Source organism: Oryctolagus cuniculus, chromosome 3, assembly GCF_964237555.1.
Source record: "Oryctolagus cuniculus chromosome 3, mOryCun1.1, whole genome shotgun sequence".
NCBI classification, from domain to species: Eukaryota; Metazoa; Chordata; class Mammalia; order Lagomorpha; family Leporidae; genus Oryctolagus; species Oryctolagus cuniculus.
The window spans coordinates 129414024-129430091 of NC_091434.1; the positions used below are offsets into that span (position 1 = coordinate 129414024).

At 34.8% G+C, this 16068-nt stretch overlaps 1 protein-coding gene across 12 annotated transcripts in view; it reads left to right on the top strand.

Annotated features, from left to right (window-relative positions):
• Nucleotides 1-16068, top strand: part of PCLO (piccolo presynaptic cytomatrix protein) — a 526538-nt gene that overhangs the window by 377008 nt on the left and 133462 nt on the right. Inside the window, exons 11-12 of one of the 12 annotated variants that reach the window (XR_007918167.2) lie at nt 638-758; nt 9860-9928. The exons of 9 other annotated variants lie outside the window; for them this stretch is intronic. Coding sequence is in view for 1 of the 3 variants with exons in the window: in XM_051842636.2 (XP_051698596.2) it covers nt 9860-9915 (56 nt within the window). In the remaining 2 variants the exon portion in view is untranslated. Of the gene's footprint in view, nt 1-637; nt 759-9859; nt 9949-16068 lie in introns of those variants that run through there. 2 more of the 12 variants (XR_007918166.2, XM_051842636.2) reach the window with 2 other exon arrangements.

A 16068-nucleotide genomic window follows, 5' to 3' on the forward strand; every position in this document is an offset into this window, starting at 1 on the left:
AGTATTATAGTTGGATTCTCAAAGTGTACAACTGTCATTCAAATAATGAGGTCGTGCACATTCTCCAGATCCTTTTTTTTAACCTGTATAAGGGGGCTTTAAAAGATTTGTGAAAAACAGTATCATGAAAAAAGTATGCAGTGATTTCAAAATTTTTTGCACCAAAATGAATTTATCTCTTATTTCCATTTTTCACAACTTTTTGAAGTACCCTCTTACATAGTTTGCAAGTATTCTATATTATAATTAACAATGTCTACTATAAAGTAGATACTATCTGTTTATTTAATCTATAAATAAAATACTTCCTTAGAAAAAATATTTTTCTGTTATTTCATCATTAATAAGATTCTGCCTGTTATTTAAAAATTTTAATTATGTTAGAAATGATTCACTGTCATTCTCTTAAATATATTGGAACCTACCCAAACCTTAGAGTATGGGAGTGAACAAAAGCTATAGGCAGTATTTGCTTGCCAACTTGCTGCAACTCTTTAAAAACTGGTGAACCCATCCCCCTAAGTTCTATGTAATGTCACCACTACGATAGCTTGTATTGGCATTGGAAGGAACATGAGTATTTACCATGTGAAAATAGACAGATGCTAACAATCAAGCTTTATTTGTTTGTTTTCAGAATGCCAGTTTACTAGCAAATGACCAAAAAGTACAGCTGAATGCATATTATTAACAATCTTCTCATGACATTCAAAAAACAAGTATGAGTCAAGAATTAACAATTATGAACAAAACCCTGGGTCAGTATAAATTTTTTACAACTATAAGACTTTCACACCCCATGCTGATTTTTGAAGTTGCAACCTAGTCTGGATATGTGAACTGAGACACATGTTTAGAGTTGCTTTCACATAGTACATTCCAGAAGGAATTGAATATTCAATTTTTTTGTAAAAATAAAAATTATAATTATTACTGTTCCTGGTATTCCTTGAAAAAGATAATTAAATAATTTGTAGATAAAATTTCATATCCTTCTTTGGATTATACAATAAAAGTAAGCAAATACTACAAATCAAGGTGATTTAAAAGACAAAATCAGCAAAGTATATGATGATGAAGTGAAGCTTTTTTCACTTAGTAGCCAACATGGCTTTTTTAAAGGTCATAAGTTTCATTTTTAAAAAATGTAGTACAAACTCATTCAAGAGAGGAAACTGAAGTGAACCTAAAACTACATTTAGGATTTTACAAGCTCTAAGACTACCACTAAAGTCCTCTTACCTTGTATTGGATCTAGTAGTTTTACAGTTTATCTAATTGGTTTAAAGGGGAAATCATTAGAAACTATGTGCATGTGATTAAAGATTTTATTTTTATTAGCTATCTATTTATTCATTCTCTCAAAGTTGGCCAAATTATGAAGTCTCACTCTTTGGTGAGTGTGGATTTTCTGCTTGGAGTCCTGTTCTTGTGTAACCCACACACATGACTTGTTACTTAAGATTTCCAGCTTTGCTTTATTTACTCCTAGAACACAGATCTTTAGTACAGCACTTGGTACTATTTCTAGTAGGTTCATGATGCTACCTTCACTGCTGATATTCAAATACTGTTCTTTAATATTAAATATGGGGAATAATTTTGACATATGGCAAATCATATCCTTTCTTCTACCCATGAAGGTGATACCTATGTTCTGTGCATCCAAGCTGGAATAATACAAGTCCCTTTCTTTTTATGTTCACAGATTGCCTTGCTAGAAGGCTACTAGTACACATGGCAATCAACAAACATTCTCTTTCTGGTTTTCTGTAGGAATGTGTATCTGTATTTTTGTTTTGTCTGTAGTTATATGATTAATTTATACATGATATCCCAAGGATGTAGGGACTGCAGCCTCAATCCCTAATGAATTACCCAAAAGTTTCAAAGTAGTAGATTGATTGAGATACCATCTTGATTTTTATACCAGATATGAGGCAATATTATAATAATAAAAATTCTATGTCACTAGATGTTTTGTTTTCTTATAGTTAAAACAAATTCTTTTATAAAAGCTGATGTTTACCAATGTATTTATTGGAAGCAATAAGATGGTTAATTTCCCATAGTTTGAAATTAATTATTTTCTAAGGAAAAATTATGCATACAAGAGTAGATTGATAAATAGAAGGAGATAGATAGATAATGTGCTTGTGTAATTTGATTTCTCCCTCTGTATAATGAATTCTGGATATATTTAAGATTTGCTGTCTTCCAGGTATATCTTTGCTTTCTTTATTTCTGAATACAAAGGTATATAGAATGAACCCTTACAGATCCACATGTTTTAGAAATGAATGGCAGCAAGGTTGGCTATAGAATTCTTAGAACTTTTTTTTAACTCAAAACTATAAAGCTGTTTTTCAGAAAAGAGTGACTAAGTCTACTGCTTTTTCTGAGTTTGTTCATTTCTCCTATAACAGGCTTTTCAACTCATCAGGGTGTGACATTTTAACACTTTTACAGCACTCAGCGGCACAGACTCTGATTATGTTGTCTTTTGGGAAAGGGGGAGTATTTTCACATTTCTTCTAGCTTTTTGTTCTCTAGGTTTATCCATTTAAAATATAATGACCGAAAATGTAGGTTTTCTGATGCTTATATGCCAATTGCTGTTCTTCATGTTCTTGCTTATGTAAGCTGCATTAAATAGGAAAAAATGTCCCTCATGTGTTTCCTGAGTGAGTGTTCTACTTATATGTTTGAAAAAAGATTTTTATTCTCTCTCTATATTTTTTAAAAAACCTTTCTGAACAAGGCTGTCTGTCTTATTTAATAACATAGGAGAGGGGCTGGCGATGTAGTACAGCAGATCAAAGCCCTGGCCTGCAGTGCCGGCATCCCATATGGGCGCTGGTTCTTGTCCAGGCTGCTCGATTTCTGATCCAGCTCTTTGCTGTGGCCTGGGAAAGCAGTGGACAATGGCTCAAGTCTTTGGGTCCCTGAACCCATGTGGGAGACCTGAAGGAGGCTCCTGGCTCCTAGCTCCTGGCTTCAGATTGGTGTAGCTCCAGCCGTTGTGGCCACCTGGGGAGTAAACCAGCGGATGGAAAATCTCTCTCTCTCTCTACCTCTCTCTGTAACTCTGTCTTTCAAATAAATAAAAATAAATCTTAAAAAAATAACACATTATTTTAAAAAAATAACATAGGATAATATTGTGTTTCAGAATATGGAGAGTTAGAAATAATTATTATTGAAAGTTCATTAGATTATATTAATAAAATTGGCCTTAAAATTTCCCTAGTATTACTTATATGTCATTTCCTAAAAAAATACTGTTAGTATTCCATTAATCTAATTTACTTAGTCCACATTTTAGTTTCACATTGATCTATAATGGTATTCTGAAATAACTCTGAGAATCAGGTTCTTGAGGGATCCTGATGTTCCAAAATCTTTTTTTTTTTAAAGATTTATTTACTTATTTGAAAGTCAGAGTTACACAGAGAAGGAAAGGCAGAGAGAGAGAGAGAGGTCTTTTATGCACTGGTTCACTCCCCAATTGGCTGCAATGGCTGAAGTTGCACCAGTCTGAAGACAGGAGCCGGGAGCTTCTTCCAGATCTCCCACACAGGTGCAGGGGTCCAAAGACTTGGGCCATCTTCCACTGCTTTCCCAGGTCATAGCAGAGAGCTAGATCAGAAATGGAGAAGCCGGGACTCAAGCCAGTACCCATATGAGATGCTGGAACTGTAGGTGGCGGCTTTATCCACTATGCCACAGCATAGTCCCCCAAAATCTTAAAATTATATTATCATTTAATAGACATGTTTGGACAAATACTGAGCAGAGAATGATCTTTTGCTACTTATTGTTCTTTAATTGCATAAGATGGGTCTTTGTTCTATGGAAAAACATGGATACAAAAGATCTGGGGAATTTACAGATCTCATTACGTTTCTAAACTCCAACTTCTTGCTGTTGGTTTTAAAATTGAAGTCTTAACAATTTTAGACCAATAATATTGAGGCTGTAAAATGCTTACCAGTGGTAGTTTTTTTTTTATAAGTGACATATAATATTTAACTAATTTTGGTTTTGTGTCGGTATTTCTTTCTGAAAAAATTGTACCATCTAAAAATACATAAGAATATATGGAATGTGAAAGCATATTTACAACTTGACTTCTTATGTATGTGAAATCTTTATCTTTCAGTAATCAATTATAAACCTGTTTTTATTAGAATATCAATAGCAAGTTTGGCATAATCAACAACTTAACGAATTGGCTCAAAGTTAGATGTTTCATCCATAATAAAATTTCTTCCTGTAGACTGTTTATTTGGTGAAACCTACTCAAATTATTATAATTATAGACATTTTGAATTCAAAACTTTTTTTTAAATAACACTTTATTTAAATGTTCTCAGATTAATGTGCAAACCCTCTCCAAATCTGGAAGGTCCATAATACAACCCTCTCCCTCTCCCTGACCCTGTCCCTCTCCCTTCCCCCTCTCCCTGTCCCTCTCCTTCTCCTTCTCCCCCTCTCCCTCAAGACAAGCCCAGACTTTTTTTTTAAGTGACACATAAAAATTGTACTTATTTACAGGGTACCTGTGATATTCCAATACATATAAACTTCACGTAATGTCATATCAGGGTAGGCTTATACACACACATATATATATATATCCTCAAACATTTAACATTTCTTTATTGGAAAAACATTCAAAATCTTTTCTTTTAGTTTAAGAGAAATATATTCTCATAAGTGAAAGTCATCCTAACAGAATTGGGGGAGAGAGGCAGGGAGTGAAGAATGAGATCAAGTCAATGTCAGATAGGATCAAGGAGACTTCTTGGTCTGATAAAGGTTGGATTTCATTCTTCTCTGTGTCCTTACAGCCCAGTGCTCCCATCTATTGTATCCCTTCACATAATCAGTGTCCAGCACAATGCCTAGTAAAATGGAGTTTATGAAGAAATTAGTGATAAGAATTTCTTTCTCAGCTATGAAAATTGGGTACTTATTAAGATATGGTTCCTCACAGGATACTATAAAGCAAATAAAATATGTGTAGTCCTGTAATGTACATGTAAGACACCACCAATATTTGATAATATAACTTTTTGATCATATTTTTGGAAAAGAGGGACAAAATAGAAACTGTTTCCTCTGGACACATGTTCTCATAACACTGAGCTTACAGCTCATAAATTTACATACATTTATGCTAAAGGTTTTTTTTTTCCCCTTTCCTAGTATTTTTTTTTTTTTGCCTTGCATTTAAATTTAGCTCTGTGGGATGACAAGACTGAAACACCCCCTCCAATCTGAAAGCTGCAGCACTACCTTCCCTGGACAGTTGCTGAGTGTAACAAGGAGAGGTGTCTCCAGCCCCCCGAAGCTGCAAAACACTGTTTGTTATGTGGCTGAGAGAGGGTGAAAGACTCAAGACAGTGGTGTTTTCAAATTAGTGTGAAAATCGCAACTGAAAATAGCAAGGAAGTGTTTGGTGCTTGACACACCAGCCTCTGATTCACTGACCATGAAATGGTGAGTGAATTTTGCTGTCAGTCTTGTGCAGTTCTACTGAATTCGGTTGTTGAACTTGGCCCAATACACAGTCAAGACAGGAAGTCAGCAGCTGCTGTTTACTAATGCAGTAAAACTATACACAATTTTCCCTGGTCTGGGTCCTCTGCTCAATCAGAAAAGCTGACTTGCAAGAATCCCACAGCTTAATACCACTTTTCCCTCGCCCCACTTGTTAACATGTCCAGCTCAGCTTCTCACATCTGCGATTGCTTCTCTGATTAGAGGGGCAGGGAGGAGGTCCATGACATTCGTGGTTTGATATGCTTGGCACTGATATGTTTTATTTCAAATCTTCTAGTCTTCAAATACTTTATTCTTTTAAAATGTCAGTTTATTTGAAAGGCAGAGTAACAGTGAAAAGGGACGTGGAGAGCATATCTCTAGAGAGAGACAGAGATCTTCCAGTCACCAGTGCACTACCTCAATGGCAACAACAGCCAGGGCTGGGCCAGGCTGAAAGCAGGAGCCAGGAACTCTATCCGGGTCTCGCACGTGGGTGACAGGGGGCCCAAATACTTGGGCCATCTGCTGTTTTCCCAGGTGTATTAGCAAGGAGCTGGATTCAAAGTGGAGCAACTGGAACCTGTGCTCTGATATGGGATGCTGGCTTCACAAGCAGTGCCTTTACCCACTGAGCCAGAATGCTGGCCCCAGTCTGCAGATACTTTTTAAAGATTAGGCAAGCAACCATGTATCCATGCTGTTTTAGGTCTTATTGTTTTGCATATTTGTTTCATATTTTTAAGAGAATCAAGTGTATATGAACCACTAAAATTTCCTGAAGTCACCTGTCTCCTTACAAATCTCTGTGGCTTCCTCTGAATAAACCAGCAGTCTTCATTTCACATTATATTTTTGCTTGCTTTTCTTCAATGTTACGTAAGCATCCATAACTATACATAGCCATGACCCATTTTGTTTGCTTACAAAATCTTTCCAATAATAACTTAGTGTATGTATTTTTGTGCCACCTTTTTTCACAGTTACATGAAGATTTTGAGATTTATTCAAAGGTACATGTTCATTTATTTTTGACTACTGGGTAGAATTCTACTATTTAATGACTAACAGAGTTCTATTATTGTGTGTCTACTACAGTTTAATTTAAACATTCTATGGTTACTTAGGTTATTTACAATCTTTTTGTACTATTTCAAAAAATGTTTTAATGGATTTTTGAGGCCATCTCCTTGTGCACATATGCAGGATTTCTGGGCGATAATGACTAGCAGTCTTACTAAATAAGATAGGAGAATAGTACATGGCTTCTTCAACTACAGTGGATTTCTCCAGATTGCTCTCCAAAGAGGCATACATTTTTCATCTCTTATTGGAAAATTAGTATTCTTGTTTCTTTACAACTTTTCTCTTCTTTCTCTGCATTTCCTTGTAGAATTTAATGCAGAATTATATCCAAAAAATTGTTGTCATTTACTTTCCCTTCATTAGTGTTAGGGATGGTCATACTTTTTCAATTTTATTAGCTCTTGGTTTTTTTTTAGTCTGTGATTTGCTTGTTCTTTTTGCTTATTTTTAATTGGGTTGATGGGATATATTTTATTGATTTGTAGAGAATCTATATAATATAATCATTTGACAAGTCCATAGCTAGAAATACTTTCTCTTAATATATGGCTTGTATTTTTAGTTTTTTTCTTTTTCAAAAAAGGTGAAATTTTAATACAGACTGGTCATCTTGATCCTCTTAAGTTTTGTAATTGCTTTATATTGTTTCAGAAATTCCTTGTGCCCCAAATCTTAAAGGTATTATTCTTCCACAGTTATAAAATCATGTTTCATAAATATCCTTGTAGTCAGAATTAATTTGCTTTATGGTACTTGTGGTCTGAAGTAGAAGTCTTGTATTTTAGCTTTGTTTTCCTTCTTAGTATGGACAATTGATTACCTAGGCACCCTTTTTTGAGTAGTCCATCTTTACTCTGAGCAATCTGTATTACTCCATATCATATATTAATATTTTAATATGTGTGACTCTTCTCTGAGTTCTGTTTTCTATACTGCTGGTCTGCTTATCAAATCCTATACAACATCACACTACTTTAATTATGTTATCTTTATATTAAATCTGGATATGTGGCACATAAAGCCACTATACGGCAATCCTTTTAAAAACCTTCTGGGAACAATTCTTTGATCTTACATATAAATTCTAGAATAAGTTTGCCAATTTTCCTGCAGTCTCTGTAGAATTTGATAGTAATTGTACTTAATGTACTGAAATATAGTCTAATTTCCAAAAAATATAATTTTTGGAAGAAACATATATATTTGTGTTCTCAATATGTATGTAATTCAGACCCTTTCTTCTGCTTAGAGATTTAGTCATTGTGTTCTTAATCAAGATGATAAAGTTAGACCATTAAATCCAAAAATAAAATCTAACATAAAAACAAAACAATAAAAAAATTATTCAGTTGCTCAGGATATTAATAAAATGTTTTGGGGATGTTAGAAACATACAATTTTTTTTTGACAGGCAGAGTGTACAGTGAGAGAGAGAAACAGAGAGAAAGGTCTTCCTTTTGCCGTTGGTTCACCCTCCAATGGCCGCAGCGGGCGGCGCAGCGTGCTGATCCGAAGCCAGGAGCCAGGTGCTTCTCCTGGTCTCCCAGGCGGGTGCAGGGCCCAAGTACTTGGGCCATCCTCCACTGCACTCCCTGGCCATAGCAGAGAGCTGGCCTGGAAGAGGAGCAACCGGGACAGAATCCGGTGCCCTGACCGGGACTAGAACCCATTGTGCCGGCGCCACAAGGCAGAGGATTAGCCTATTGAGCCACGGCACCGGCCACAATTTTGTATTAGTATAAACTACAGATAAAATCACATATACATATATAAGCAAATACATATACAAGCAAAAGGTACAATCATTTAAAAAATTATTTGCTTATTTATTTACTTCTATTTGAAAGGCTCACACACCCAAAACTTCCATCAAATGCCCACAAGAGCCAGGGCTGGGCAGATGCTAAAGCCACATGCCTGGATTTAAACTTGGATTTGAACCTGGTGCCTCCAAGAGTCTGCATTAGCGGGAAGTGGAGATATATTCATTTTCCTTTGGTCTTAGAAACAGGTAGAGGATATAGAATTATACCTTCAGGGATACAAAATCAAGTTTAAGTCCATGGAGCAGCATCAGGAGAGCTTCAGGGCTTGGAATTTCATTTTCCAGTGTCCATGGAATCTGGGCATCCTCCTGAGGGCTGCCCCAGTCAGGAAAGTTCACAGAGTGGCAAATGCTGAGCCCCCAGACCCTCTCTTAGAAAAGTGGAAAGCTGAGAATCTTAAAAAAAGTAATGATTTTGTGTCTTTTTGTAGCAACTTAATATGATATTATGTTTTCAGAAAAGGTAAGGTGTAAAATATAAATAAAGTTTTGTTTGTGAAATATGATGGCTAAATAGCATCCTTTATGTGCAGATTGTTTGTTCTAAGCTTTATTTAATCACCAGTGTTTTTTGAATATTTTCTCCAAATTGTTTTTATCCTGGCCTTGTGTGTCATAACATCGTAATTGTGAAATACATTGCCGCCATGAAACTTACAATTTCAATCCTTTGCAGAAGGACTAAAGACATCTTTTATCCACTGAATCAAAAAATTATTTATATATACTGATAGTTCTTTTACCTAAAAGTTTATTTAGTAACATGTTTTGATGATAAGTTATGTCTAGATTATTCTAATTAATCAAATTTGGAAAATTTTTGGAAAGCTATTTGGAATTAAGATAATATTGTAGTGTAAAATCTGAATGCATCTTAATGAATCATGAAAACACTGTACAGGAGAAAAAATTAAATATATTGATAACAAGTATCTTTTGATTGAGCCTGTGCTTTATGGCTGCTTATCTCCCAGACCACTAGATCCATGATGAATTGAAAGAAACAACATTGTTTATCCAAAGGATATTCTGTGAGTGCCTGAGGCATGCATTCTAGTTCAGGAATATTTTTAATTTCTTAATTTTTAGTTGTTTTTGTGTATGTGATTGATGTTGGTCTACCTAGCTAGCTTTTTTATGGAATGATGGAATTTCTGGCAAGAAAATGCTGTTGGAATTGTTGAGAATCAGTGATTGGACTGAGGATTAGGTTGGTTGTTTTGGGAGTGGTGATTTTATTCTAGAAGTTGGTCTCTGGAGGTCTCTGCCATGAAGAAATGTAATGGAAGAGTGAATTCCAGTAGCATTTTTTTTAGGACACGCTCCTGTGGAACTAAGGGAGGATATTCCTGGTCAAGAAAGTCTTTATTTCTGCTTATGCTTTTTTGGCATATGTTACAGATGGCATGGCAGTGATCAAGGTTGGAGATCAAGAAACACAGCAAACAGATGAGTGAGCTTCCTTGTTCTTGTTCCAGGGGGATTACCAGGTATGGATTGGTCATTAGCATGAGATTTCTCAAAATTCCCTACAACTGGTTTATTAGGTACACATGGCACAAGATTACTTTCCACAGTGACAACAAGATTTTCTACCAAATATTTAGGAAAATTATCACTTAGGAAGAAAAATACAAATTGTTGGTAGCTGGACTGGTAGGTTTTAATATATTTTTAGGTTGCAGTGATTTTGCACCTACCTCGAAGACTATTAGTGATTAGCTATATTGCCAGGACAAAGAAGGAAACTTCCCTCCTTTATAAATGTATGCACAGTCATGATATATCCAATAGGGACATTGAGAAAACCGAATAATTGTCCCTCATTACATAGTACAATAGTCCAAATCCTGGTTCAATTGCTTTTATCAACAAGGTGGCATACCTCAAAACCTATGTTTAAATGATATTGGTTTTTGATGAGCAGTTGTTTCTGTAGTTAAATTTCTGGATTATTTCTAATCAATATGCCATAGTATAGGCTGCATTTTCCATGAAAAAATGTGGATATTTTAGAAGCAAGGATATTGAATTTTCTCTTTAATATCCATAGTAGCTATTTAACCAACCAATACTTTAGCATCTCTATTGATAGAGTGTGAGGATTTTCTAGGGTAGGAAAGATCAGGATTTAAATTCAGGGCTAGCACTTACTGTCTGGATCCATTGTAGAACCTGAGAGTGTCTTGGAAAATTAGGATAATATTAGCCTTTGCAAAATTGTTGTCAGATTTAGAAATAAAATATCAGAAACATACAGTATAGAGTTTGACAAATCACTGTTCAAAAACATGCTTACTTTCAAAACTCTTTGATGGTAAAGAGAAGTATTTGTGCTTTTTAAAATGATTTATTCATTTATTTGAAGGGCAGTTACAGAGGGAGAGAGAGCTAGACAGACAGATTTCCATCTGCTGGTTCACTCTCTGTATGGTCACAATGCCCAGGTTGGGGACTGGTCAAAGCCAGGAGTCAGGAACTCCATCTGAGTCTCCCATGATGGTGGCAAGGGTTTAAGCACTTGGGCCATCTCCCACTGCCTTCCCAGATGCACCAGCAGGAAGATGGATCAGAAGTGTAGCAGCTGGGACCCAACCCACACTCACATAGGATGACAGTATCACAGGCAGTGGCCCAACCCACTTTGCCACCATGCTGGCCCCAGTATTCACAATTTTAAGTATGAAGTCTCTGTCCCTCATACTTGTACATGCTTAGATAATTGATCATGCTCAGATGAACTCTAAACTACAGAAATATATAATATTCCTGTTTGAGAAAGCATCAAACCTGGAGTCAGAAGACTCTGAATTAATACAGTTTTATAACTTTTAAGCAAGTTACTTGTAGTCTTTGAGTCTCCTTCATCTTACTGTACAAGTAAAAGGTTTCGAAATCTATCTCACAGGGTTACCATGTGGGCAAAAGAAGTGGATGTCTTTAATAAATATAAAGCAATAGATTAGCTATATAAAAGCTATGTTTTAAGGATGATGAAATTATTTTCATGGATGACTATTAATCTTATAAAATTCAGCCTTCTGTAAAGGAACATTTAATTGCTAGGAGTACCTGATATAACGATATATATCATTTTAAATATTGTACTACATGAATTTCTAGGCATACACTGTAAGCTTCTGAGGACTGGACATGTCTCAAGGCTTTCCTTTATTCCATCTGTTATTTTTTTTTGAATACTCAACATAGTTATGGGGTACTACTTAATTCCAGATACAGTGACCCAAGCTGAAGCAGAAACAAAATTCCATGTTTGAATTCACATTTTCACAGCAGCATCAACAAGCTCAGATTCAAGTATTTGTGTATATAAAGTTTCAATGAGAATAGTGGAAGAAAATAATATTCTTTCTTAAGTTCCTTTGTTTTGTTTTACGTCCTACTCACTCCCAAGATCCTTGTCACTGTTGGCCATGGTGCTTGAATTTGCTGAGTGCCTCCACTGATCAGCTCATACTTTCAATTTTTTTTAGTATATATTATATTGACTGTCCTCTCTTTGTGGCACAGTGAGAGCTTCATGGGAGAAAACATAGACCTTACAATCTCAGGAGTGGAGAAACAGTTTTCTGTCAAGGGCCAATTGAATATCCTCATTCATGGGCCATCCAAAATCACCACCTTATAAATGAGCTTGCTATTTATTTACAGAATTTCAAGTCCCACCTGCGCTTGCCTTGGCACAGCCAGACCAAATACTTTCACAGGCCTTATGGGGCCCATGGGCTGAACGTTCTCCACCTCTGAGATCACAAAGCTTTGTAGGAATATCATATGGTAACTAGTAATAAATGATAAAGAGAAAAATAAAGTAAGGAGAGTGATTTGGACTTGTTGGAGGATAGTGTTGCAATTTCAGAATGGGTGGTCAGGGAGGGGCTCACTAAGAATGCAGAAACTTCAGGAAAACCATTAAGGAGGGGAAGGAGTTGTCTGTATTCTAAGCAGTAGAATGAAAAGGGCCAAGGCCCTGAGCAAGGGCATAACAGGTGTGTTCAGAGACAGCAAGGAGGTCAAGCTCGACCAGCACTGGGTGAACATGTAGGAGAGAGTAAGAATTTCAGTCAGAGAGGTAACAGGAATTGAATCCTACAGGACTTGAAAACTTTAGCTTTTACTGAGGTGCAAAGGCAAGCCATTGACACAACACATGAATGATGTGTATTAAGAATCATTTGAAAGGGGTAGATGGTAGAAGCAGGGAGAGTAATTAAGAAACTAAAGAAATCACCCAGGTATGAATTGCGGCTGTGGAGACACAAAGTGGGAATAGAGGATACAGTGAGAAATGGTTCTTTTAATCATGTACATATGTGTGAATTTATGAACATGTCAATGTAGTGTGTATGTCAAATTTCAATTCAGTGGAACTGACCTCAGTTGTGTTCATTCATTCGTTCCTCTACATAGCATTGAACTTAGTAAGCGAAGAGTCACCTCACCATTTTTAAAAACTAAATCCCTAGAGATTAACTATCTACATTTGGCATCCAAGTTTTAAATATTGTTTTCAAATAATATAGTAAATGCATGTCCTTTAATAAGAATCATACCACTTAAGTACATAGCTTTATTTTTGTTGTTCTATAGGTGGCAATTCAATATTCTGTATTCCTAAAATCTGCAGTTTCCATCATAATAGGAAAAAAAATATCTGTGAGCCACAGTTTTTAATGTTCATGAAGAAAATCACTCTGGAATAATTGTTTGTTTATGAAAATTATGCTCTGTTAGAATCATCTGAAATAGTTCCAAAGAACAAAACTGAATAAAATATCCCTATATAGCTTAGTTTGCATTAATGAATTGTAAAGAAATGAATTTACTGCTGTATTGATTCAAAGAACGGATTCTCAGCAATCCCACTTTTTATCATGACAGCATATAATGAAAATTATGTTTAATGGAAAAAATGTAAAATCAATTGCCGTTTTGAATTAGTATCTTCTTAACCAATCTCCTAGCATTCAGTCTGTCTTTTTTCTCATTCTTTCAACAAACATATGTACTGTGGATTTAGAAGATCACAGAACAGCAATAGAGACCATTACATAAATGTGTTCAGTGTAGCAATGGAGGTATGTGCAAGATACTGAGAAAACATGAAAGAGATGAACACCAAACTGCTGAGAGTGGCACCGACATGGGGAAGAAAGGCATATATTCATTCCAAATGGTAGAATGTTATTAAAACAGTGGGTATTATGAAGCTTTCCTCTTCTTCTGTCTTTACATTATCAAAAGATATCTCAGTCCAGTGTCACCAAGCATACACCAAGCGCATCTGAACTCACCTTCATCCAACCTGCCTCCCAGCTCCACACCTACACCAGCACTGTAATCCTGGACTTCCATATCATTTGCCTTCTGTGAGCATTTGTCTGTGACAGTCCTATTGCTCAGCAGGAAAAGCATGTCAGAAATCATGACTGACTGAATGATTGATACCAGTGACTCAGAATCTAGTATCCTTTTTGACACTTACTGACTGAGTACTTGTGGGCTGACTAAATACTTGTGGGCATGATCTGAGGAGTTTTATCTGGATTTAAATATATTTATTTAAATTGAGTCTGCACATAAATCTAAGACAGTTGCCAGAAAAAAACAGACACAATTTATAATCAAATATTCTGTATAACTTAAGCATAAAAGAAGACTTTAGAATTCTTACATGCTAAACTTATAAAATTCTGATATTCCAAACTTAGATAATGAATCAGGAGACCTGAGTTTTTGGAGTATCATTAGTAAGTGGTTTCTGAAACTGAAGGTTTTTCATCTGTAAAAATAGGTTTATACCTACTTTATCTATTTTTCACTGTGGATAAAATGAGAAAAAGTGGGCAACATAACCTTGTTTAAAAATAAAGTCCTTTGTTTGTGTTCTTTATTAATATTAAAGGGTTAAACACAGTTGAAATGGATCTAATTTTATTTATTTTACCCAAAAGAATTCCTTATAATCATAAGTATACATATAAAAATCTAGAATTATATTGTTATTTTAATTGTAATAATATTTGATATGATATGGAAATATTTTTCCTAAATCAATTTTAGAGAGCTAGAGATAAAATTATTTTTGCTCTGTGCCAGTTGGCAGATATTAGCTAAACTATTTTATTCTCAGAAAGTTCTTATTTCTCAATGGAAAATCAATTATTGTAAGCTGTCATATACCCTATAATATTGACTGGTAGCATATGAAGTTGAATACTATTTATTAAAAGTGGTTGAGAATGAAATCTAACTTTAAATGCCATTTGTTATTTGTTTGATACTATGAAGCCAAAGTTAATTATCTGCTAATTCATTGTGATAAAAGGAACGAAATATTGACACTATATAAAGTAACTTGATGCATAATTTATTACCTTAAAATACTCTCAGGATGATAAAATTGTTACTGATTTTTTTTTATTGTTTGAAATGGCTTCTCTGTTATTTATATCTCTTGACACTTTTATTGATGAATAACGTATGTGTCAATTTATTAATTTTGATTACACCTTTCATAATAATCATATAGTGACACTGGCTCTTGCATAACCAAACACAATTGTTAATATTCCTCAAGGACTGCTTACATTTTAGTGTTCCTATTGTTATTTGCTATATTTATTGATTGTGAAATGAATACCATAGTCGAGCTAAATAACACATCCCTCATCTAACATTAGTTGCCTTTTTCCTTTTTCTTTGTTTGATAAGTACATTTAAGATCTATTTTCATGGCAAAGTTCAAAGAGATAATACACTATTTATAACTGTAGTTATGATAAATATTAGATACCCAGAACTTACTCATCTTTGTAACTTAATATTTCTATCTTTGAACCAACATCTGCAATTCCCCTATAGCCCAGCTCCCAGCAACATCACTGTTCTCTTTAACTCTGTGACATCAACTATTTTAAGTTCCACATATAAATGAAATCATGCAATATTTTTCTTTTTTATGACTTATTTTACTTAACATAATGCCCTCAAGATTTATTCACAATGTCACAAATAGCAGAACTTCATTTGTGTTTTAAATACTATTACATATTTTCTTTATCCATTCATCCATTGACACTGGGCTTTTTTCCCCATATCTTGCCTATTATGAATTATGTTGCAATTAACAAAACAAAGCAGATAACTCTTTGAGGTACTGATTCCATTTCCTTTAGATATATACCCAGAAATTGGGTTGCTAGATGATATGGTAGTTTTATTTTTAGTTTTTGAAAGTCTTCAATACTATTTTCCATGGTGGTCATACCGATTTAAATTTCATAAACAGTGAACAACTAATTGCTTCATATCATCACTAACATTTGTTATTATTTGACTTTTGATAATAGTCATTCTAGGAGGTGTGAGGTGATGTCTCATTGTGGTTTTGGTTTTCATTTTCATAATAAGTACTAAGATTAGCTGTCTTTTTACATATCTGGTCATTTGTGCATCTTATTTAAAAAAATCTATCTGGATTTAAAAAAAAAGATTTATTTACTTATTTGGAAGTCAGGTTTACAGAGAGAGAAAGGGAGACACACAGAGAGAGAGAGAGAGAGGGAGAGAGAGAGAGAGGGAGAGAG